The sequence below is a fragment of the Apteryx mantelli genome, chromosome 7 (genome assembly GCF_036417845.1).
Source record: "Apteryx mantelli isolate bAptMan1 chromosome 7, bAptMan1.hap1, whole genome shotgun sequence".
NCBI classification, from domain to species: Eukaryota; Metazoa; Chordata; class Aves; order Apterygiformes; family Apterygidae; genus Apteryx; species Apteryx mantelli.
Window position 1 is genome coordinate 45,404,012 of NC_089984.1, and position 20,600 is coordinate 45,424,611.

Genomic DNA, 20,600 nt, shown 5'->3' on the forward strand with positions numbered 1-20,600 from the left:
TCCTCTGGTATATGGTTCACCAAATATGTGACTGCATTTAAAAACTCCTTAGACTTAGCCAGACCAAGGATCACTGGAGACCATCTCCTGCCTCTTACAGTGATTACTACAGTATATAAAAAAGAATTCATTAATTCCTGAAATAATCAAATACAAAATAACCTGTTTATAGGAAGGATTTTTTTTCTAATATCTGAAGTTACTATACACTGACTCACAAGAATTACCAATCTTTCAGAATAAAAAGCCCATGATATCTACATACTTTCACAAAAATGTCCTTTTTTTTTTTTTAAACAGATTTTATTAAGGTTTGGCTCTGAAAATATCCTGTAGCAGTAGCTCTGCAAATAACCAGACATTTAGAAATGTGTCTATGGGCAATTAATGTTATCCATACACTGTCAAAGTTCATTTAAGTTTAAATTTCACATCACTGTGCTTTCAGGTACAGAGTGTACTCAACAATTCCATCTCCTAGTCACTTTGAATCAAGCAGACTAGTCACCATCTCTGATTGCTAGTGATTTATACATGACTTAAGGAGAAAATAAAATTAAGTTTTTTTCTTTTACTACAATGCTAGATGATCTGAGATGCACACTGTCACATTGGGACCACTGAGCTTGAATGTAAAAGTTACTGCTAGAATTTTCAAGGCCTGATTCTATGTCCATTGAAATGCATGGAAAACTCTCATCAGCTTCAGTGACAGGTAAATCAAATCTAGCGAGAAATGTATCAGCTCCAGGGAATTTTGAAGTAAGAAAAGGAAAAGCTCTAAATGTATAGGGATGTTCCAGTGTGCAGAAGAAATTTCATATGACAAGATCTATTACGTGTTATACATCACCTACATACCTAAATACTGTATATTGTTTCAAGAGGAAACAGCTTCCTTCAGTTTACACATACTGTTCATAAAGGAAATCAGCAAATATTTAATTTTATCATTGACTCCCAACACTTTTGAATTGTAATTCCTTCCTACTACCAGTATCAAATACTCTGTTAAAAAACTGTCTGAAGATATACAAAATAATTTTTTCTTCCCCCAGGTAGAAATGAAATTAGAATCTGCAGATGAGAGGAAACTTAATTTAGTGGCAGGTTTTTCTGAGTGTGTCTTTTAACGTCTATCATCATTCTCACTGGAAGTGATAGATTTTTTCTGGATTTTCTTTTGAATATTTTCTAAATATTCTCCTTTGAAAGCTTCACAAAGTGAGACACTACAGCCTTTCACACAGTAAATTATTTTGAAGAAAACAGCTGCAAGCCTGACAGTGGCTTTAACCAGAAAAATAATCAAATGCAGAAAGAGCATGTGATTGCCTGTATGCGTGAATGTGTGTTACGTGAATTCAGGTATGAAAACTTTTATGTGTTGAAGTCTTTCTTCCCTCTTAGGAAAGGTAATCTTGAAGAAGGTACCTGTGGCTTCAAAGCCAAGCAAAATTTTTCTTTACCATCCGTACCAGTCACTAAACACAAGCACAGCTAATAATAGCTATTAGATATTCTTACCTGTTTAGTTTTAGATTCTGCTTTAATTATATTCTTGAGAATTACTTCAGTGGGTTCTTTAAACTGTTCTCTGTCATATGGAGAACCTATCAAAGGTAAGCACGTATTCCAAAACTGTCTAGCTGCAAACATTACAAGGGAATAATTTCCTGCTTCACCTGCATATCTGAAGAAAAGAAAGTACAATTTAATGGAGAAAAAACTCCCACTCTAACCAAAACAAGGATTTTTCTGCTACAAACAAAAATCTGTGGTTTACCTGATCACCTGACCAAGACATCACCATATACATCCCACCAATGAGGGGTTAGCATACAAGCTTACTATAAAATATATTTTCCATTTCTATATACAGAACACCTTCACATATCCAGCAGAAATAGCAATAGAGGTATCATATTGATTTTTTTACTGTATTCCCATGCAACGCTAGTTAGAGTCTTCATTGCAAAAATTACTAGAAATCTACTTGAGATTTTTTCACTGGTATAATCTCCTCTTATGTTAATTTCTCATTATAAAACATTAAAAAACAAAAAAACAAAACTTCTTAAAATGCTATGGATAGTGCATAGTACAAAGGATCACCGTAACATAAGAATATACCCTACACACCTTTAGTTGTATGCAAATTAAGTGTTTTGAACATATTCCAGGCAAAGGTTACTTTTAATTAATAAAAGTTAATATTCTCCAGATTATGATATAATACCATCCTCTTACGAGTGAGCAAAAATTTTAAAATTTATCTCAAATTAATGGATTGGTACTAAACAATCACCCATTGAATAGTGTTACCATCTTCAAAAAATTAGTTATTGAATCTGGCAATCTTTACCATTTTCTCACACAATTTCACAGTTTTTTAAGAGTCTGTGTCTGTTTGCATATATTTTATTTTAACGCTAGACTTACGAAGGCCTAGTTTTTGCTGATCACCTTTCTTCTCCCTTTTGGAATGTGTTGAGCTATCTGTAAATGCTTAGTCTTTCCTGAAAAAGTGCTTGTCATGCTATGTAAACTAAAGAATACAGATTTGTCTGTTTGCAACATGACATCACCTTAGAGTTCTGTTATACTGGCTATTCTAACTTCTTTCATCACTCTCTTTTTAATGATTAATAGAGGACAAAATATTACAATACTACAAGCCTCACATCAGCCATCACATTTTCCTCTTTTAAGAGTTATAATTGCCTACTTTTGCTCATGAAATAATTTTTTTCCAAAAAGGAAAAGAATTGATACCAAAGTCACGTACTATCACATGTATCACCTTCTCCTTCCTATTCATTACTTAAAGTAATCTTTCCACTTTAGGTTCATGACATATCTTCCACAGATACTGAATAATTTTCACAATATTAATATGATGCCTTGCAACAACAGAGCCTGAGGACTGACTGGCCGGGGAGCAGCTCTGCTGAAACAGAGCTGGGGGTCCTGCTGGACAGCAAGCCGAACACCAGCCAGCAGCCTGCCCTGGCAGCAAGGAAGGCCAACAGCATCCCGGGCAGCACTAACAGGAGCACGGGCAGTAGATCGAGGGGAGTGGTTACCACCCTCTCCTCAGCACCCCTTAGACCACATCCAGGCTCCTGCACCCAGTTCTGGGCCTCCCAGTACCGGCGAGACATGGACAAACCGCAGCGAGCTCAGTGGAGGGACACCAAGACGCTCCGGGGGTTGGAGCGCTTGCCCTGTGAGGAGGGGCTGAGGGAACAGGGCTGGTTCATCTTGGGAATAGGCGGCTTTGGGCCAACCTAACGAGGAGGTTATCGAGAAGACAGAGTCAGGCTCTTTGGAGTGGTGGATGGTGGGTGGAGGAGTGCAAAGAGCATAAATTGAAACAGGAAAGGTTCACACTGGCTATAAGGAGAAACTTTTGCCATGAGGCCAGTTGAGCAGTGGAGCAGGTTACCCAGAGAGGTCATGCAATCTCCACCCTTGGAGGTTTTCAAGACCAGACTGGATAAAGCCCTGAACTGGCCCTGCTTTGAGCAGGAGGTTGGACTAGAGACCTCCTGAGGTCCCTTCCAACCTGGGTTATCCTATAATCCTACAATGCTAAAACGCCAAGTACATGGAAGACATGGTACCTGATAATTTTACTAAACCGTAAAATTCTGTCAAAACCTTTGTTAAGCATTTTGACTTACAACTACTTTGATTTTTATCAGTCTTGGGACAGAAGAATATGCTGATCTGGTCCCAAAATCTGTAAATCAAAAATTAAGTCTGTTTTACATTAGTCTGCTTTCACAAAACAAAACATACCTGGCACTCTGAACAAAGGCTTTTGATGCTGTTACACGCAGATGTTTCTTTCCAGACAAATTTGCCATTATACTCTTCCCCTGTATACAGGCAGCAGTACTTAACATTTCTTGTCTCATTGTGTTTTCAGGCCTGAATAAAAGCAAATAATTCAAGACTAGTCTTACAGAACAAGAACACACCAGTTCCTATTAACAATGCTTTCAAGTTGTTACTAGATAGATGTCCTCACCCTTATTTACATGCAAGTGTTTCCACCTGCTTTTCTATTAAAATCAGAATATATTTGAAAAATCAAACATTATGTGAACAGATATCAGAAATAAAATGTCTTCTTATTAGCTCTAATAAAAATAACTGTGAAGTCAGATGAAAAATTAAACTATTTACACTTAGTGAAGGGAGAAAATAGATTCGGGTTTTTCTCCCCATTAGTCACCACTGTACATCAAATACAATATTAATCCAAAGTCCAACATACATGGCTAGCATTTAGAAATAGAAATATGGAAAATTAGATATAATTTTTGATATTTTCTTTTGGACTTGGCCTCTCCTATGCCTGGTAAAAATATGCACAAGGCTTTGGAGAAATTGACTTGAATCATTGTGCAGTAAATTGAGAAGTGGAGAATATAGATGTCAGTACCAGGAAAGTGATAATCCATAAAATAAAATTCCATTCTGATATCTTTGGATAAGGCTGATTTTGTAATAACATAGGTACTACAATTCTCATATTTTTTTAATGTCTTAGCTACAGTGTGCAACCATATGCAGACCTGAACTGTAGACATTTATGAAGAAAAAGAAAAGAACTTCATAGGGGAACTAATGTTTACTAAATTAGCATTTCTATTATGCAGTTATGATTTGTGACCACAAGAGGACACCAGTGTTCTACAGTACAGTTTAACAATGAGAAAATTCAAAGTAAACTTATAAGTCTTCTTTGTCCTTAAGGTGTGTTTTACCATAAAAAGATTGAGTAAGTTTATCTTTCATATCTCTGGAGACAGCATTGAAAATCCATAACTACATTCTTGTGTCAAAGAATCAAACGTTATCATTCAATAGTTTGTAGATTGCTAGATATTCAGCAAGTATTTTCTCATTTCTGCAATGCTCTGAAAGTATGTATTTCATTTTTAAATACCTTATTTAGAAGAAAAATTGGTTTTACATGTTTTTTCCCCACATAGTGAACAACTGTAGTTGACATAGAGCAGAAATTTTTTCAGTGAGGGTCATGGAAAAATAAATACTAAATTGTATTCAAAGTGTTCCACACATTTGTTACTATCTTCCTACATTCAATAAAATGGAATTGATTTCATTTTTGAGTTACTTGCATTCAGTTTTGGAGGGATTTATATGAAAAGCAGAATGATCTAGGACTATCACCATTTTTGGAATAAAGGACTCCACCAACAGATCCTCTTATAACTGATTTTTTTTTTTTTTTGAGATCAAAGTTTTAAACTAACATTTCAGTAAGACCCTGGGCTTTTTAAGAAATGTTCCCATTGCTCCTATATAAATAAGCATTAATAATAATAATAATAATAATAAATAATTAATAAGCAAATAATTGTGAGCTCTGCCGCATGACTGCAGAAGACAGTAAGAATTTATAGTGAACACCAGGACTTGGGGCTAGACTTGAGATCAAAACCCTGGAAAAAAGTAGCTGCCACCACCTATTGTCATTCACAACTTTGGTTTCTTTCGTGAATGGTGTACACCTTTCGCATATTAGAGTGCTCACAGCATTGGAAGCAATTTGCATTAGCAAAAGCACTAGAATAGGCTACTTTCTGCTTGGAAAAAAAAAAGTATGAGAAGACTGTAACTGCCAGAGACCCCATTTCAGAAAAGCACTGCTCTCCAGGAAGACACTCAAACACACGTACATGCACTGTTGACTCACATGGAATACAAAATTCACATACCTTCCTGAACTGAGACCAGAGCCACAATCTGGATTTTGCACTGCCTTTTATTCAGGTTATATTGCAGGGTTAAAACCTAGCCTGAGGTACTTAAGTAACTGCTGAAGACAGAGTTGGCAAAAGAAGGAAACTTGGCTTTCACTTCTAACTGTACAGTTTTTTTCTTTTTAAAATGATTGTTTCACTTTTGATTACATAATCAGATGCATTTACCCCATATACTCATTCTTCAAAACTTAGTTCAAATATACCATATTATCATGTAAAATTCAATATACTTACATTTCATATTTCTTAGTATCGCTATTGTAGGAAAAATTCTCAGCTGATTGCAAGATCCTTTGGGAACAAGTCATCACTATTTCATATTCATTTGATACATACGCGAAATGCGTAAGTCGTGTCAGTGTCTGCAATTCCACTAATGAATCTGACCAGCTACAATCTAAAGCCAATTTCACTAACTGCAAAAAATATTTAAAAAATCTCATTATGCTTTTATCGTGATCTTTTTATGTACAACAGTTATTTATCCTTTTCACACCAGCCTACTCAACATACAATCAGATTACTGTAAGTCTTTAAAAGATAAGTGAATAATGTGTCACATATATTTCTATAGCACATACATACATAAATACTTATAGCTGTACTTTCATACCAACCTGCCCAGGCATGGAACAAGTACACAATAAAATAACCTAGAAAACCAGACATTGATAAGCACAATAAAATGTACAGTGGACAAAGAATCATCATTCACCCTGTGGTAAGTATCATGATAGTCTATGTAAATCGAGCTACAAATGTGTGTGTCTTTTGACCAGCACTATCTGTCAGCGATCACTGTATGTCCTCAGTCCTCTTCTCCTGATAATCAGAGTAGAGCAGAACTTTTGCAATTCAAAGCCCTTTGTAGTTAAGCCAAAGGTGAGAAAGGGAGACAGAACTGGCTCTACAATAACAACAGTGTTTTAAGGATATATAGTTTCATTACAGTACCTAAATGTCTTGCTTGCTTTTGTATGTGTCAGTCAGAAAGTACCACCTTCTGAAGATAACGGGAATTGCTAATGAATTGGTTGCAAAGAGGATATTATGGTATTGCTCTCCAAAACTAAGCCATTGAACGAATAGCTAAAGCAAGCTCATAATACTTGGTAGAAATGTATAGATCAATTGAAATTAGATACCTAAAGATTTATAGGGACCCAGACCCCAGTCTTTAGGGAGAAGGATTTCTACAAAAGTTTTAGACAATTTCGTAAGATTCCTAGTTGACTGAGGGGAAAATTCATCTCAGTCCTTTAAGAAAGCTCTTCACAGCAGGAAGTATAAATGATAAATATGGTAAACAAACAGGTAAAACTACAAAAGGAATTCTGACACAACTCACTGCTTTGAAAATGCAGGGTACAAACCTTTTTTACACCACCTTTGTTCCTCTTGAAAAGCCTGGCAATCAGTGGGACAACAGGAGAAGTTTGGCACTGTTCAGCATGAGTAATAATGGAAGACTGATCCAAAGCAAGTACTTTAAGAAACTATGTTAATAATGTAGTTCTGCTTTGTATGAGACTCACCAAAAAGCCACCTAATTTTTTAAATAGCAACAAGTTGTAGTTGTGCTCTACCTTGCAACTTCCAGAATTAAATTCACTATAACATTAAGGTTTGTGTTGAAATTTTGAGCACTTTCAATACATATCTTAAGATAAGGTTTTATCTTCTGCACAAAAATGAAAGATCACAAATATAGTTCAATATAGAATGTATCTGACAGCTATGACCATAATCTGTTAGGGCAACATAGGATAATGTAGTACCGGTATGCTACCTGTTTTATGGATAAATGCAAATATTCAGTCACAAAAATCTTCCACCTGCTATAACTATTAAACTTCTTGGAATGTTTAAAATAAAACAATGGTGTAAGAAAAGTTTCACAATGAATTATTTTTGTCTCCATCCAAAACTGAGACTGAAATCACATTTATATTATGCAGTTTCTTAAAACTCAAGAGTTAGTAATATAAAATTAAATACCTGAGATAAGCTAGGAACAGTGAAATCCATGAGACCCAAGCCGTTACATGAATACATTTCTAGACCAATAAGAACTCTTGCAATAAGATTTTCTGCTTCATCATTATTCTGAGTGGTAAGAGAAATTTCACATTTACAGATTTTTTTGCAAGTAGAATATTATTAAAGACATTAAATGAGATGACAAGGTATAGTAACTATGGAAACCTCAATTTTCATTAAATAAGTCTACTTCTCTTTACTGTGCCATTAAATGGTAAATTTGGGTATTTTGCTTTGGTTTGTTTTTTTTTAACTAACATTGGGAAACTTTGAACTACTACACTTTCAATATATAAAAGCATAGCAGCAATACAATGAACATAAATTCCATACATCACTGAGGGATTCTGCTTTTACTTGACATGTTTAAAATAAAAAGTTAGGGATAAAATATTAATTTTCAACTTACCAGTTCCGTATTCTATATATAAAGAGTTCATGTTAAAGATTGATATAAAATATCGCTTATTTATATCAGGTTATTTTAAATGTATTAATTCAAAAACAGTCATCATATAACAAACATCACTATAATTATTCTGGGTAACTAAAAACAGAAGGCAGAATTAAGTAATGCAGACTCATTGTTATGCCTGATGTGAAAATTTGTTGCATTCTGTAATGACTTGTGGGAATACCGTCAACATTTATTTTCATATTGTATTCAAATATATGTAGAAAATACACATTGATAACTCAATTTATTACTAACTGAATTTATGCATTTAATTAGAATTTTCCACAGAAAAGTTTCAATGTTAAACAGGATTTCAGAGAAATAATACCTCCTCCTCAGTCACAAGTTGAAGTCCAATCTGCTGCTGATGTAACTGTTTTGCTTTCACCCACGTAGCAATGATCTGTTGTCGTACAGCAATGGGTACTGTATCAGTAGGCATGGTTCTGGTTGTCAAATTTAGAGCAAACTCACAAATCTAAACACCAAGAAGAAAATAAGAGTGAAACATAGAATATATGTGCACAGCTTTTTGTATGGAACGTATGTTGTCCATGAGCTATATTAATATTACCGTGAATGAATCTCTATGCTTAACAACATCTCTGTAAGCCAACCAGCATGGCAAATAAAAGTTGCAGTCTTTGGCTCCAATTGGTAAGGAACTTCAGCATGGATTTGGGGAGGACCTGGGACAGGAACTATAAAAGATGGTAGCTTGCTTTTTTGCAAGAATTTCTAGATTTTAAATTTATATGCAGTGTAATAAACGACTGCAGACAAAAAAAGACTGCACCAATGAAGACTTTGTACCTCTAAGGCCGCTTTGATATCAGGAAGTCCATTGGGATCTACTGACAAAAACTGGATGAAATTTGCTTTCTCAGGTCCCTTTGTCGCAGCCTTTCTATTTCTGTCTGTCGTGGCATCTATCTTTTTCTTCTCAACAAGTCTTGGTTTTGGAATCCAACAAAGAATTAAGCCCCGAGCCAAAGCATTACATAACATCAGTAAAATTACAGTACTTCTGGAAAAGAAAACAAAAATCAGAACTGCATACTGCATCAGACCAAGACAAGAGGAAGTAATAAAGTCATTAGCATTACTTTAAAATCTAGTTCTTTTTAGAAAGCAAAATTACGGATGTTACAAAAAAATTATCCCATTGGAGAAGCAGTTAAAAATGTTAAACATAGAAAAGTATATCTTTCATATTTTGTATCACATTCTTTTGAGGTCTTTCTATAACTGAAGCTTCTATTTCCTCACAGGAAAAAAAAAAAGTGTTCATATTTATGTCAGACATGGACAAATTTCAAATCCTGCTTTTATTAGTGGGTCAGTATGCATGAAAGTAAAGGCTATTTCCTAATAAATTAATCTAAAACAAACCCCTCACGTGAAATCATTTTTTATTTACAACGCTACATTACTTTCCACAAGAATCAACTGCTGAAGTGGAACTACCACAATTTTCTTCTGAGGAAACGCAAACCAAAATATGACTGAGAGATTATTGCTGACTATTACATGCTATTATAAATACCAGAATTAATAAATATGTATTACTAGTCTTCATCTTTGCACAAACTGCACTCTAGTCTTTGTTCTACAATACTGTTAAAAGAGCATTCTTTGCTGCTGCTCCTCACAGCTTGCCTAGTGCTGAAGTCACTGTCTTGTGCCAAAAGTTCTGGGATTTTGTCCCACACTCAGAACTTCGACGTTAGCATCTCCTCTGTAACAATCAATCATTCTCACATTGCATTTACTGCAGAACAGGATATCTCTAAACCACTGTGAAACGTATAGTCCCATTTTCATGGTCAATTATAGTGCATCATCTCTTAATTTTCTTCTTTTTCTCCTTTCTTTTAGATTTCAGAACCAGTAATAACTAACTTGCTCTGAATAGAAATATTTACAGTGAACAATGTATAGTCAACTGCAGAGCAACTCAGAGCAAGCAAATACCTTTCAACCTATTCTGCAAACAGACACAGGGAAAGAAATTCTTCCTGATTCTTTTTGACTAGGTCAACAAAACGCTACTTCACATACACATGTTGCTGTTCCACAAGAAAGAGAAATCAAAAAGTCTTAGCCTAAAATTAATATGGTTTATAACAAATAGCAAGAAAGATGTATAGAAGGGGTTAAGACTTCATTTTCAAACCACAAGATGGAGTTTATCTTCTGAAATATTCCACATACATCAAAGTCCTACTTCTAATAAAAGACAGCAACAACATTCACTCAACAGTGCAGAGTGATTTACCATGTTTGTAAAAATATTTTTGGAATTCATATCTTTGTTTCAGAAAAAATAGCATGTTCATAAACAAACTTATCTATTTACCCATTGTGTCCAACATTCTTGATTGCTCTAAGAAGAGTCTGCAGATACTCAATAATCTCCCTCTGTCTTCCTGCAGTGATAAGATGTTTATTGTAGTTTAAGATGTACACCACCGCATTGTGAACAATCCAGGCTTCATTTAACTCTTCTCCTATTTCAGCTGCACGTTGGAAATTTTCCATAGCATACTGGGATAAGTAGTTGATCCATAAACTATAAAATTAGTATTACGAAGCTATTATTCCAAAATTTCAACGCTGGAATAGATGTATCAGAAGGATAGATATGCAGCAGTATCTCAATAACAAAAAATATTTTTTGGAGTTACTTTTGGGTTGCATTTATGAAGTCTTTGTCTATTAAGATATTTTACTTAGATGGGGAGATGAATCAGGAAAGGAATTACTATCCACATAAAATGATTAGTCTCTGACATTTAAATACTATTAGCTTAGAAAAGCAGCAGCTATAATCTAAATTTCATGCTTTATCCACAGGACTTTTTATAAAGTGCACATGATGTGTGAACACAGATACAAGTAAGGCATTCCTTTCAAGTGTTTAGGTGGTGTGTCTTTTTCACTTAACAAATGCATGTCTTCTTGCACTCAAAGACATCACCAGATGTTCTGAAACACTACATTCATTTTTAATAGAATAACATCTTTTTATAGCCTATGCAATAGCATTCTTTTATGTATAAATCAATTTTCAAGATATATACTGCACCCATTATTTAGAAAAAACAGTATTAAAAATAGAATCTTGAATGACCGTACAGAACGGCCATGGTTAAGTTATGAAACCAAAAAGCACAAACTGATGCAGAGTATTACTGTGTCACCAACTGTACAGGTCATATATAGTGATTGACAAAAACGCTTTTTTTCCTATAAGCTTTTAATTTGACAAGAGAGACAGTGGCACCACAAGTAAATTGGGTAAGTTCAAAAAACAGTTTTGGAACAGAATCCTCATCTTGCATGTCCCTCTGTTCTGACCAGTTTATACTTTTTCCTGGTTTACTCAACATTTGCAAGCAGATGATGAGAGAAATTTTACTTAATCTTCAATAATGTACAGACAATGTCCAGTTAACTGTATTTCACAGCTTAGGCAAACAATGCTGACATCCTGCTATTTTAGAACATGATGACCACTATAACAATAAGGCAAATATTAGTATGAATGTAAACAGAAAAGAGTTTAAACATCGTCTTTAAAAGTCTCTCCCCCTCTTCTTTAGAAACAAATAACACTGTGAGACTAGAAAAAAGAATCTTGCTATAGTCTACTCTCCCTTATTTATTCCTGTTGATTGGAAGGAACAGACTAGTTCTGCAAACTTGAGTAATTCACTGCATGTTTATTCAAGTACTCAGACATCGTTATAGTTATAGGAGCTACTAAGAAACATATATTTGGGGAAAATATATATATTTTTATTTTTTATATATATTTATGTATATATATTTTTAAATATAGAATTTCACAGTTCAAATGTCAATATAATATAGATTTATTAGTTTTTAAGGTTGAGATATTAGCTTCTCATTACAGAGAAATAAATGTTGAATGATAAAACACATGCTCCAGAATGAAAGTAAACTGAAAAAAAATCACTTCCAAAGATTTTTGTTTAGGTTCTCCTCCTTTTCCCACCAGCATTCATACCTAAAACATGGACCATGTGATGACAATGAATTTTACTAAAAAGAAATAACTTTTGAAACTATCATCTATGCGTGATTATAAAATACTCTGCTAAAATTCCTAGATCTTGTTATAAATACACACACCTGTATGTTTTCCATTCTGGATCACTTTCAGAAAGACCTGCAACATATCCTGTAGGATGTTGGCTTGTATCTTCTGGAGGTACAGCATGATCATTCAGTTCAATTCCCTGCAATCTTAATAAATGAACAGTTGCCTAGAAAGATACAGAGAAATATATTTTCTACACAGCTTATCATTCTGAAAATAGACTGTGTCTTAGTATTTGTGTTAGTACCTTTTCAAAGAAAGGAAAAATACAGAATGTTTTTTCAGATTTTGTGTGGGAATACAGAAACCTACCTTGAGAAATAAAATGTAAAATAGTTCATAATCTTCCAGTTGTTTACAGTTAATTTTATTAAATAAATTATTCCATTAGGAAAAATAATATGAAAAAAAATCTTTTATGCTGCTGGAACTTTAAGGCTCCAGAAATATAACATCAGGTGTCAAAGATTTACAATAAAATCCTTCATACAAAAAGTATTATCACTACTCATAGTGAAACTACAGATATAGTTAGCTTCGTGGAGTAATTTTATGAAATTGATTCATGAAACTATTTTTTCCTTTAGTTCCCATGGAGATATAGAATAATCAATAACCCAGTTCAAGATGAATATAGCTAGAATTACGCATAAAACTACGACTAAATGTTACAAATATGAATGACAGCTGTGCACTTTCTTTACCTCTGCATTAATGAATCTTATTTCTGCTAATACTCTGAGTAAATCTCTTTCAAAAGAGAAAGATTTAGCAAGTAGTAATGATTTGCCTGGTAAGCTGCCACCTTGATCATCATCCACAACTATACTAGCTTTCTTCTTCTGTGCTAAAAAAAAAAAAAAAAAGTTCCATTATTATTAGTAGGCAAATCAGGAAAAAAAAAAAACTTAATTTTAGAAATAAAAAATCTTTATATAGCCATAAATCCACAATAAAGAGTTAATGAATATAGATTTTAAATTACTTCACTCAAGTTTTTTTTTTTAGTCATTGCAATTTATTGCACTCAAAACCTATTCTCCACGAGTAACATATTAGTTACCTGTGATTTTATCTGTATTTAAACTTCAATATTTGTAGCAAATAATTTGCTCCAGTCACAATGTTCATACAAAAACTGCATTAATATGAATACAGTCCACATTCTCTAATTCAGTTTTCAGTGGAAGTGGAGCACTGGACAGCATGCAGTGACAGAGGCTAAAATCTCAATATGCTTAAATCATGACTTTCTGGCAACATATACAGCAATAAAGAGAAATGCAGCATTATTTTTCTTTGTTTAAATAACAGAGAGAAAGGAGCAAGATTATTTTAATTGAAACAGTAAGTAAAAATATAAAACCTGCCACAGTGGGTTACTCTAAATTTTTGGGCAATAGTGGGTGCTTGATTTCTAGTGAAGTTCTACCTCTGAAAACATGAACCAGCTTCAGCAATCTCATAGCAGGTTTTGTTCAGCCATTTGAACAACCTCTGATTAGAGGTGAAAAGTGTCCCTTGATCTCCTGCTTACGCAGTTTAGACTGACACAGATAAAATTATAAAGGTCTATAAACACCCAGAGCATGAGGAAGACACCTTTACCTTGGAGATGGGAAATCTGTGAAAGAAAATGGGTAAATTAATGTCCTACTTCAAGTGAAACTTGGAAACAATCTAGAGAAAAAATCTGGAACAGGTTCAAATAACATTAGCCAAAAAAAAAAAAAAAAGACAAAAAGCTATTTACTAGGATTTCATCTATTCTCAGAGGTAAGTTAACAACTGCCAGGAAAGAAACCTTCAACAGACATCTGTAAAAGTCAGCAAGCAGCTAATGATTTGAAAGTGCTCCTTCCCTGAATTGAGAACCCTCTGTCAACATGTGTGGTAGTTCTGTAGCAGACCCTCAAAGAACAAGGCACAAAGGATCTCAGATATCTCAGCAGAACCATTAATAAGGGAAAGAGGGTAAAGAATTTAACAGGTGAGTCTCATCCGAAATGGCGGATAATCCATTTTTCTTCTGTTTCATCAGGTAACAGAGTATGACAGAGATGGGTAATATGGACCAGCAGGGAATTAACCTAATTTTCTTAGCTAGGTAGGTACACTTCATAGATGGGTACTTTTCTTTAATGCTGGTAGAAACACTTCTTAGGCAAAGTAGGGTTTCCACCAAAAAATGTAATTTCTAGATTTGAAGGTTGAAAGAGTTTTCCATGTATGCCAATATGCAGTGAGGACCAACAGCCTCAGGAAACTGTGGGAACTGGAAGGAAGAAAAAAATGAATGAGGAAAGAAGATAATGAAGTTTAAAAAAAAAAAAAAAAGGCAACACAAGGTAAGTAGGAAACGACTCACTGAGGATTCACATAAGCACAAGCACAACAACATCTCTTTTCTCACCTGGGCAGATGAGAGCAAGTGAGGGTGCATGTCCTACTTCACTTTATGTGTAAAGCCCAAGAAAGAAGACTACATTTGAAGATACTGCAGTGGCAAAATACTCATTTTGTGTGTCTGTAACAAGTTATAACTCCCAAAATATGAATATGGACAACTGAAGAATAAAACCCTGTGTATATAGCTCACCTCTCATGGAAGCTCCTCCATATCTGCTGTCTTCCAGATCCCTCATGATAAACCTTCCTTACAATTTCATGGCATAGTCACTTCTGTATTGTCAGATCCTTTCGCTTCTTTTCACACTAACTTTAGATCTTCCTACCTGAACCCCTCTATATCATCCGTAAATGTAAGTATTTTCGATAGCACAGGTCCAAAGCTTAGGTCTCACAGCATCAGCTAACAACATTCCCATTGAGTTATCACGAAAATTGGTAATTCCAAATCTCCTTCCTAAACTTCTATGCACTCTGAAAGTAGCCTTCTAACAATTAAATTTCTTTTAAAAAGCTTTTTGAAAACAATGTGTGTTATATCAGTTGGAACACCGTACTGCACTTTAGCTGATTCTTTCAAGCAACTGTAATAAATGAGAAAAAAGTTCTGTTTTAGAACATTCAAAATAATTTGGTCACTTACTTTTTTTAGGTTTTGTTACCTTCCTAAACAAAGTATCATCATACAGGAGACAAAATCTGCATGCTGTGCGGCAGACATCCCACACTCCTTGTTTTCGTGCAACTTTTGCCAAATCTGCCCAAAGTCTAATTCTATCAAAGAAAAAGTATAAATAAAATTATTTTATAAGCAGAATTATTCTCTACATTTTAGGATCCATTAGAAAACACATCAATTATGATGGCTAACACAAACAAGATTCTAAATCTAATAAAACTTATTATGCAGTGTTAATAAATGTAAGACTTTTTATCAGTAGCAAAGATAACATAAGTAAATTGGTGTCTAGCTTTCCATTAAAACACAGAAGGAATAGAGACATTAATTACTTTATTCATTTTAAATCAAAAATCCTTTTGACTTATGAAGAGTGGGGAAAAAATCATTATGTTGGATAATAATTATACCGAAATTTCAAAACTTGTTTGTGGTATAGCCCTAACTATCTATCTTACAGAATAAATTACACTAAATTAAAATAAATATGCTCCATTTCAAAATCAGTGTTGAGATTTTCAAAATGCATCCTGAAAACAAGTTTAGAGTTCAGTACATTTGCCTAGAAATTTTTAGTGCAGCAAAAAGAGAAGCATTACCTTCTTAATAAAGAATGATAAAATAAATACTTCAAAAGAAAACTGAGGTTTTCCTACAATTGAATTATTCTGGCTCTGAATATGGACCAAAAAAGACGTTTTTGTTCTCAAAAAAGATATAGCATGCAGTGCTGTAGAAGGATGTAAAGAATGTTTCAGGAATGTTTCAGTTGCACATCAAGTTATTCAGTCTCCCAGCTTTAACCCACCAATTCTTCTGTGTGTTTGTTTCAATAGAATAGATTAATTTATGTGTGCATGTGAGAGAGAGAAGGAAAAAAAGAGTACGAATACAATTATGCCTGCTATGTGAATTTAAGGGAACCATTCAGACGTAAAGTTAAATGCATGCTTAAATGCTTTGCCAGGTGACTGAAGTGTTCAGCTTCTTAAAAGTTATAACCAAGTAACTTAAAAGCTGTAATAAGAACACTTACTTACTTTACACATTTCTACACAAAAAAAGACAGAGATATTTCTTTTCTATTACCTATCTTTGTCATTTTCATTTCCTAAGCGTTTCAAATGTCCATCAACTTTCTCCACACTTTTAATATGATGTTGTGCTTTTGCACTGAGGTAACTTATTTGACTCCTACTTTTACCTGAGGAAACTTAAGAAAGAAAAAAAGAATTCAAGGCAATTTTGAAATATTATAGCTGAAAAAACACATGAAGGGAATGCATTTTGATTCATAACTAGTTTCTGAACCATCTGAAATTCAGTCCTTTTTGCAGTCCTTCAAGCTTTCCCCAAAACAAATGAACAAACTAAAAATACCCACACCAGTCTCTATTCTGTTTTTTCTGTATCCTCAGATGTAACTGTCACATGAAGGAACTGACTTACGGCTGTTTGGCCCCAAAATATCTCAAATGCCACTTTTCTGGGAGGACATGCATTGCTCTAATCAAGCCCCAATCAACAGGAGATGGATATAGTAACAATCAAGGTTGACATTCTTGCTGCATTTTAAGAACACTAATCCATGCAAATGTATTTTTCATAGGTCTTAAATATATTTTTTTAATTCTAGAATACTGACGTTTGTTATGCTTAATCAACAGGATATAACTATTTGGGCAAAAATATTAAACAGAGAAATAACCAACAGTGACAGAAAAAAGATGCAAGGAAAGAATGAGCTGGGCCCCAAGGCAGAAAAGGGCTCCAATGATACAGACACATCAAAGAAAGATTATTTTTGCACTATAATGACAAAAAGAAGATGCTCTATATTAGAATACAAATAACTCAATGAGACTGGAAAATCTGATGAGTTTGGACATTCACTTGAATCTAAGCCATGGCCCCTGACATAACCTAGACTTAGTAAGCTTTAATGCAATCTCAGATAATCTGCCACAGGAATATAAGAATTTCTGACATTAAAATATATGTAAACAGGTTCACCTATATTAACTATGTTCACTCAAAATGAAAAGAGGAAGGTATTTCTTATTATTGTTTAAAGTACTTTGCAAGACAGTATCCAGCTAATAATAGGGTTGTGTTATGTAACTATACACCTTGATCCACTGACAGAAACTGTTCAGCATTAATACATGACAGTAATATCACATAAGGTTGAAGGATAAAGAACTGTGGGTTAAAAAAAACATATTATTTTCTGGATCCATGGGTACAACTCTCATTAAACTAAGATAAGCATATACATCAAAAAAGAATGAAATGCTGATGCATTTATTTGAGCACCATATGCATTAAAATATGTAACTTTAAACAAAAAAATTCAAATCTGATGCACTGTCCTATATTTTAATAATAGAGCTGCTTATATATTTTTTCACTTCTTCAATAAGTTGGTTGTAACTGAAATGTCATGAAAAAGCAAAAACCTTATTGTTTATCTGACAGCCTTAAGAGCTGTCAAATCTTTCAAAATAAAATTTTACAAAAGGTTTTACCAAATAAATATAAGGTATTGCAATAATTATCTTCTAATGATCTCACTCATTTTAACTACTTACATTGGAAGGCTAGCATGTAGTAACGCTTATTCTGAAGAAGTCTGGATATAATTTTACAGTTTTCAAATAAAATTTAAGAGCAAGTAGAAATATATGTATACTTCTAATTCTCTTCATTGCATAAATATAATGCACTTTATCAGCAGGCAGTATTTGCTGTTTTTAAAGCTTATTTTTAATTTATATAGAGAGTTTATTATATGTTAACTGGAAAGTTTTATCCAGATCAAATTAATGTCCTATATGTCCAGAACTAATGATTTAAAGCAATCTGTGGAAATGTTTCTAAACAAAATAACTTTCGCATAGTTCCATGTACTGCATGAAGTGGAATTAGTCATTCTTACGTAACGCTCTTACTTTTAAGTCATTAGCTAATCAAGCTTGAAATCAGAATATGAAGGGATAAAAATTTTGGCCTGAATGAATATAGGGCATGAGAGAACTGCATGGCCTTTTGTTACCCCAGCAGACTGCTTTGACAGCTACAGGACTCCTGTAGCTTTCCTTTTCCCACAGCGTAATCTATAAACTGGGAGCACACTACAGATACTCAGAAAGTTAGTAAAACTAGTCATACTTATTTAACACTGCCAAGATAAGAAAAAAACAGATCAAGCAATATGTAGGATCTGTTCCCTATTGACTCTTCTTCAATAACAGGCTCTATAGCCACAAAATTAAGCAGTTTGTGGCATAAGGAATGTAAATAATCCATGTTTTAGAAAGTAAAGCATGAATTCTTATCTAAATCTCTGTGCACAATTCATAACCAAGAAACAACTTAGAATAGAAAGGGAATCACAATATATAAAGAATACACAGTGTGGTATGTAATTAGCACAGAATATTATGAGGTGAAACTTCTAAAATACCATTTAACAATGACATTGGGTAAGAACATCTTCAGGAGTTGCACAAAGAGAAAATAAAATTACAGCACAAAGTAATAAATAGTTAATAAAACTCAGCTGAGTTCAAAGGGGAAAACAAAAGCATTTCCGCTTAAAGTATCATGGTATAAATCTCAGCCCCCTAATGAAGTCAGTAGGAACTCTGCCACAGTCTTTGGACCTGTCGCTCCACCCAGGATCTTAATACTCTCTCTTACATTGCTGCTAGCTATTATGAACCACCTCCAAGACTGGGCAAAGCAGTCACAGTCAAGTGTCATAATCTTTAGTCACACCCACATACATTACCTTTAGCTTCATTTTCACTATCAAGGACTATTTGAAATGAATCAGGAGCTAGTGCAAGACCTGCATTTACCAGAAGGGACCTCTTTTTCCTCACATTATCCTTCTGCTTTCCTTTTTTAGCCTGTGTCAAGAAAAGAGCTAATTGTAATAGGTATATTCAGATCTATTATAATACTATTTACATTTTTATTAAATTGCTATTTATTTACCTTATTGACTAAATATACCAGGATGCCGATCACACAATTTAACACTTTTTGGCTGTAGAAAATCAGAAAATCTTACACATCATTCTGCAGTATTATTGTTGTTGAAAGTGACCACAGAACTTAAGTTGTTCTTGACATGAATACTTCAAAAGTAACTGAATACTAAGTACCGTTCATGTTCCTTATGGATCTTTACAGTATATTCTTCATTGTATAACTTGTCATTATGTTATACTTCTTTAAATAAAGCAAAATATTTATTTAGAAACCAATAATAAAGTATTTTTATCTGTGGTGCAATAACCAAGAATAACTATGAAACATTAAAACTCCTAGCGTACCCAGAACTGGCAGAAGTTACAGGAGGTCTAAGTGTTTTTATTAAATATAATTAAACAGATTAAGTTCTTTGTGAAGCTTGCATTAAAAAAATTTTTAAACCTAAACCAAAAATCTTTACATTTCTTTGTCCTAACAATAACATACCTATCTTACCAGCAGCCTTCCAGTACTGAATTTCAGGTTCAGCGAATACATCTTAATTTCTGTGCATATCTCAAAATTGATATCTAGCTGAAATTTCTTTTAGCCAACTTACAATCATTTGCCATTATGATTTTTGCTCATGTGCAGAAACACCACAACAGAATTAGATGCAATAACTCTTGATCATGACTCTTACTAGGACTTTAAATTATATTATTTAGCATTTGTGCTTTCATTTTCATATTTTAAGTTAGACATAATGCTGATTTATTCAAAGGCAGCGAGGATACTTAGCTCTCTGGCCACTGCTCCCATCATTACTAAAAAAACTGTCCTATGCAACAAAATCTTGACTGTTGACAATTATGAACAAATATGTCAAATTTGCTGTCAAATATGAACAGGCAAAACCGTAAATACCTGAGCTGCTTTTTGGCAGATGAAAGTTGTGGCAAATTAAAATTTTTATTTTTTGCAAAAATGAGTTTGGAACATAACTGGAAAAAATTCTCTATCCCAAACTTTAAATCTTCAGACTGTGAAGCAGTGTGACCACCACAGACAGAAGTCATAGGGCTTGTCAGGACAACAAAACAA

The 20,600-nt window shown here is 33.8% G+C and overlaps 1 protein-coding gene across 1 annotated transcript in view; it reads right to left on the reverse strand.

Moving 5' to 3' along the window:
• CFAP46 (cilia and flagella associated protein 46) overlaps positions 1-20,600 on the reverse strand; it is an 86,534-nt gene that overhangs the window by 45,982 nt on the left and 19,952 nt on the right. The window contains exons 13-24 of the mRNA XM_067300399.1: positions 19,309-19,429; positions 16,605-16,728; positions 15,480-15,610; positions 13,132-13,280; positions 12,460-12,593; positions 10,661-10,873; positions 9,115-9,328; positions 8,630-8,779; positions 7,803-7,910; positions 6,039-6,220; positions 3,805-3,936; positions 1,528-1,693 (exon numbers count right to left, since the gene is read on the reverse strand). Of these exons, the coding sequence (XP_067156500.1) occupies positions 1,528-1,693; positions 3,805-3,936; positions 6,039-6,220; positions 7,803-7,910; positions 8,630-8,779; positions 9,115-9,328; positions 10,661-10,873; positions 12,460-12,593; positions 13,132-13,280; positions 15,480-15,610; positions 16,605-16,728; positions 19,309-19,429 (1,824 nt within the window). The remainder of the gene's footprint in view (positions 1-1,527; positions 1,694-3,804; positions 3,937-6,038; positions 6,221-7,802; positions 7,911-8,629; positions 8,780-9,114; positions 9,329-10,660; positions 10,874-12,459; positions 12,594-13,131; positions 13,281-15,479; positions 15,611-16,604; positions 16,729-19,308; positions 19,430-20,600) is intronic.